This window comes from Manduca sexta, chromosome 4, assembly GCF_014839805.1.
Source record: "Manduca sexta isolate Smith_Timp_Sample1 chromosome 4, JHU_Msex_v1.0, whole genome shotgun sequence".
Lineage (NCBI taxonomy): Eukaryota > Metazoa > Arthropoda > Insecta > Lepidoptera > Sphingidae > Manduca > Manduca sexta.
In genome coordinates, this window is record NC_051118.1 from 5,197,257 (window position 1) to 5,202,342 (window position 5,086).

General features: G+C 38.1%; 1 protein-coding gene and 1 pseudogene across 2 annotated transcripts; one reads left to right on the forward strand and one right to left on the reverse strand.

Annotated features, from left to right (window-relative positions):
• The window catches only part of LOC119190383, a 3,010-nt pseudogene extending 2,964 nt beyond the window's left edge, over nucleotides 1-46 (forward strand).
• Nucleotides 42-3,348, reverse strand: LOC119190504 (protein FAM183A-like). Of its 2 annotated transcripts, none has more exons than XM_037442524.1 (4): nucleotides 3,262-3,348; nucleotides 3,040-3,166; nucleotides 2,283-2,442; nucleotides 42-211 (listed from the first exon to the last, which is right to left on the reverse strand). In XM_037442524.1, the coding sequence occupies exons 2-4, from the start codon at nucleotides 3,164-3,166 to the stop codon at nucleotides 76-78; spliced, it is 423 nt and encodes a 140-aa protein (XP_037298421.1). In that variant the 5' UTR covers nucleotides 3,262-3,348; the 3' UTR covers nucleotides 42-75. The 2 variants fall into 2 exon arrangements, with proteins under 2 accessions (XP_037298421.1, XP_037298426.1); XM_037442529.1 differs by lacking the exon at nucleotides 42-211 and adding an exon at nucleotides 1,002-1,404.
• Nucleotides 3,349-5,086: the final 1,738 nt, after the last annotated feature.

The following is a 5,086-nucleotide window of genomic DNA, read 5'->3' on the forward strand; positions in this document are numbered from 1 at the left end:
TTTTGTTCACGGCAATAAGCACATGGCGTGTTTCTAGATGGTCTAAATGTTGACAATATAGTAGATCTTAACTCTTTACTTTTTCTTATTCCTTGGATTTGATGTTAGAATAACGATTTCGATCTTGGTGTTGGAACTTTCTATCTTCGGGTGGAAGAATCGGCGATCATTGCGGTCTATCTTCACTAAAGGAGTAGAGTACCAGCCGTATCTGAATAAAAAGGTTTCAATTTAAGATCTTTCCTTTTAGTTACGGCTTTATTGAAGTAGTAATGCAAATTTATCGATACTTGTAACTGTTTAGTAACACATAATATACTCTATTTTACTACTCTATATAAACTTGAATCATGCCAGGTTACACTGCTCCGTGCGCGCTGTAATATATACTGTCCTACTCCTGGGCACAGGCCTCGTCTACTACTGAGAGGGATTAGGCCTTAGTCCACCACGCTGGTCTAGTGCGGGTTGACAGACTTCACACACCAATATTCCTATAGAGTACTTCTCAGGTATGTTGGTTTCCTCACGATGTTTCCCTTTACCGTTACAGCTAGCGATAATTCATAAAAAATACACATACCTATAATTTAAGAAAAGTTAAAGGTGTATGCCCTTAGGTTTTGAACCTGCAGACATTCGTCTTGATAATCTATTCCACAACCAATTAGGCCATAGCTCACATACTCTCGCAAATTGAATGATAGCTTATAATAATATGTGTACACTGGACATTGTAAATATATTATTATTTTATGTTGTGTAAAAAAAGAATTCATTTCTGTTTAGTACCAAAATAAAACCGCATTGATGATTTATAAATATTTCCATTTTTATATAAACAACAAAGATTTATAAAAATAAATTTGAAGTCTTAAGTAAAAACATACAAAACATAAATAGCGATAAATTTTACATTAATAGGTACTGGATACATTTTGATGAATATTTCTAACCATATTCTTATGGATAGTGTCGACTAGGCTTACCAAGTATAGTAAAATCGATTTGCGTCAATTAACCACTATATCGACGTTTGAATTTACTTAAGCGACGTTTTCTTACGAAAAATTTTAAACTAAGTTAAAAAAACATAGAAAAATCGTGCTGATTTTAAATATTTTTGAAACTTAGTGTCGCAAAATGTCGCTTAAGCCAATGCCTTTCAACCGTCGATATATTTACTATGAAACATGCTATTAGGAAGAAGTCGCGGCGCCACGGGTCGGATCACTGCATAAGGAATAAATGCGATTCGTTTATGCTCTAGCAGATGCTTTGTTTTAAACTTTGGCCATGGAAATGATGATTTCTATCTTGGTGTGAATGCTCTCCGTCTTGGGGTGGTAAAGTCTGCGGTCGTTGCGGTCGATACGGACCAAAGGTTCGTTGTACCACCCGTATCTGAGGGGAAAAATTGTTATGAATTTTTTCTTTCATAATGTGTTTAATTCATGCAATCTTACCTTATTTTTTATTTTTTTTTTTTTTTTTTTTTATTCATGTGTTGTCAAGTTATTTGTGTATTTCATGTTATATATGATTTTTTCTATCGCTTAACGAATGTATAATTTTTTGTTCCTTATCACAGTTTTTTTCGACTGTTTTTATCGTATTGGTGAAATAATCGTTGCATCGAAATAGCAAAAAATTCTTAAGTTCAGTATAGATGAAAGTCGATCACGTGTGTTGTTCGTTTTATATATCAATAACACGGTTTATTAATTTGACGAATAAGCTTTCTAAACAAGCAGTCAAAAACCTCATAACTTCATAGAATATCAAATGCAATGCGTTAAATAAAATATTTAACGTCCCTTTAAATATTTTATTTAACGCATCGCAACGAGTACAAAACAAATCAAATCAAATAACAATTTAATTCAGAATAATATTCCATAGGAGTCTTATTACCAAAAGCGAATTTAATTTTAATGTTAGTATTTTAACTGCATGGATAACTCTTCACACCCAGATATCTTGCAAAGGACAGCCATGATACTCCGCAATATTTTTTAAAATATTGTTGCCTCGAAGCTTGAGATAAGATTGGTGCAGCTTTCTCACGCACTATGCCGTAGAAACTATCAACACGATCAAACAATAACACTAAATAAGAGGGAATAAAACCTTACACTTGTTTCTCCGTGGCCGCGGATGGGTATTTACTGCGGGGTCCTTTAGCTCTGGTTTGTGCCACGTTGTGGTGTGACGCATTATAGCGTGGAAACTATCAACAGCACACAATAAATAACACTAAATAAAAGGTTATAAAACCTTACACTTGATTCTCCGTGGCCGCAGATGGGTATTTACTGCGGGGTCCTTTAGCCCTGGTCTGTGCCACGTTGTGGTGGTAGTCATCGACCTTCTTAGTCTGTTCTTGTGACTCTGCTTTTAGCTGGTCGTGCGCCGCGTAGAACTTCCCAGTTACAGGGATAGCTGGTTGACAAATAGGTTATTGTAGGTATACTCTTGGAAATTGACGTCCGTTTGCTTATGAAATTAATTAGTGCCATGAATTGTATGTTTTTTTATTGTTTCGAATGACGTGACTAGCTTGCCGTTTGCCCGATGGGTGGTAGCCTATAAACAGTAGAAACAGCATCCAAAATTGAATTACAAACTATTGTTTGGTATTCCTCTACGCTCGCCATCCTGAGAGATGAGATGCTAAGTCTATTACGTCCAGTAGTTATACTGGCTACAATGTCTGGCAACAGTGACTACATATTGCTGCTTGGCGGCAGAAATAGACATTACTTTGGTACCAACCCAGGCGGAGTCTAACATATGAGATACCTACTACCAGTATTTCTGTGACTAGGTACTAAAAATAGGATTTTGTAATGCAAGTGACAAGAGTTTTCCTCTCGTTGTTGTTTTAAAATAACAATAAAATTAACGAAGCTGGTGTAACACAATCTTTGAAATAGTTACGATTTAACGGTACGATCGAAATCGTATTGGGAAATCGTATCGTAGGTTAAATTGAATTAAAATCAATTCGGTACAAATCGGTCTATGCAATTTACTAACATCCGAAGTTAGGTCTGTATATCTTGTAGTTTCTGAAGTGTTTCACCTCCCTGTAAATGATTTCGTTGAGCATGTGTATATCGATGGGCATCCGCGTGCCAAACGTGCATTTTCCTTCACCACCCATCTTTTAACAATGAAAATATAAATGAAAAACTTACAAGACTGCAGAATCCTAATTATTCAACAACTCTCCTTAATTCTAATTCAATAAAAACATACCTTATAAGTTTTTTGTATTGTGTAGAGAAATAATAAAATGTTTACGAATAAACTGCCGTGGCTGCCGTGTCAATATTTTTGATCATTTGATGTCTATGATTTGACGCAAAAGAGTTCAAAAGCAAAATACCTACCATAAACAATATATAAAAAAATATTACATATAAATATTTTTATTTCAAACGCGCTACCCGGAGGCAAGTTGGTTTTATTCCATGTAAATTAATCAACACAACACTAGTGAAATTGTAACCTTCTAAACTTTTATCAAAGATAGATAGTAAGGTTCTGAATACAATTCCTAGAACAGAAAATACTGTTGAAGAATTTTACAAAACAAAACCTCCAAGGAATACAACGCCATCTTCTATAATCCGTATAAACGAGGAGACGTTGTCTTGTGGTCGCAATCATCTGGAGCTGATGTTAATTTAAATAGGGAGGTTAACACGGTTACCCCAGCGCTGCCGCCAAATTAATTTTAGATGGCGGATAGATTGCCCACTATCGTGGACTTGGCTTGTAACTATGTGTACAATATGTATAGGTATGCAAGGCTGAATAAACAAAATATAGCCCTCAGATATGTCGACCTGACTCTGCACTGCTATAACCTACAATAAGAATAATATCAGCCCTGTATTATATACCGTCCCACTGTTGGGCACGGGCCTCTTCTACTACTGAGAGGGATTAGGCCTTAGTCCACCACGTTGACCTAGTGATGATTTGTAGACACACACACCCTCGAAATTCCTAAACAGAACTTCTCAGATATGCAGGTTTCCTCACGATGTTTTCCTTCACCTTTAAAGCAAGCGGTAATTCACAAAGAATACAGACATAATTTTTTTAGAAAATTTGAGGTGTGTGCCTTTGGGATTTGAATCTTCGGACATTCGTCTCGGCAGTCCGTTCCACAACTAATTAGGCTATCGCCGCTATAACCTGCAATAGTATTATAATTATTTTTGATTTAGATACTAGCATTTACCCGCGGCTTCACCTGCGTGGTAAAGTTTTCCAGGATAAAAGTCGCGCTATACATTTTTTCGGAATAGTAAGTAGCCGATTTCCTTCGCAGGTCTCAAACTACATGCGCCGTGTAGACGACTGACCGGCGTCTCCCGCCCTGTGGAATGGGGGCGTTTGAAGAATTCTACCACGGTATCCCCTACTTGTCGTAAGAGGCGACTAATAGGGGCCACGAAGGGGGTCGTCGGCGGGCAGCAGGGGGCTGTCCGCCCTAGTGCATTTTTGTGCATCCTTGCACATTTTTCGGTTGACCCCCGGGATGGACGGCAGTGTGTAGTTGGTCTCATGCTGCCGTAGACGCCGAGGGCGTCCTTCGGTGCGTGGGGGCTTCTGAGCCCCCCCCCCCCCCTCATAGGAGACGGGCTGCAAGGCGGCACCGCGCAGGGGCGGCTGCGGACGAAGACTTAGACACTTCCATCAGAGGAAGCCCGCAGCCGTCCCTAATGCGCCGAAGAGGGCCACCGCGGAGTTTTAGCTGGTAGGCCGTGCATAGGCTAGTTGTACTCAGGTTAAGGACTCGGCCCGAGGTCGCCACCATGAACCCTAATTATGATGCAGGTTATGCATCATAATTAGGGCTCATGGTGTACAGTGTACACATAGCATAGTGGACTCCACATTGTAGAGTTAAAATGGGTATGTAGTTCATAATAGATACCTAGTCTGACCAAAATCGAATATTATTCTTTTATTATTCCATAGTTTTTATAATAATTTACTAAGTAATGCTATTTCATTAATAGTAATATATAATTGTGAAAATATACGTATATAAATATAAAATGTTACA

What these genes read in the sequence shown, in the direction of transcription:
- LOC119190504 (XM_037442524.1), bottom strand. Translation starts at nt 3,166, where the DNA reads ATGGGTGGTGAAGGAAAATGCACGTTTGGCACGCGGATGCCCATCGAT. An exon ending in ATACAGACCTAACTTCGGAT is followed by an intron (nt 2,443 to 3,039) that starts GTTAGTAAATTG and finishes TTTGTCAACCAG; the next exon opens with CTATCCCTGTAACTGGGAAG. An exon ending in GCGGCCACGGAGAATCAAGT is followed by an intron (nt 212 to 2,282) that starts GTAAGGTTTTAT and finishes CTTTTTATTCAG; the next exon opens with ATACGGCTGGTACTCTACTC.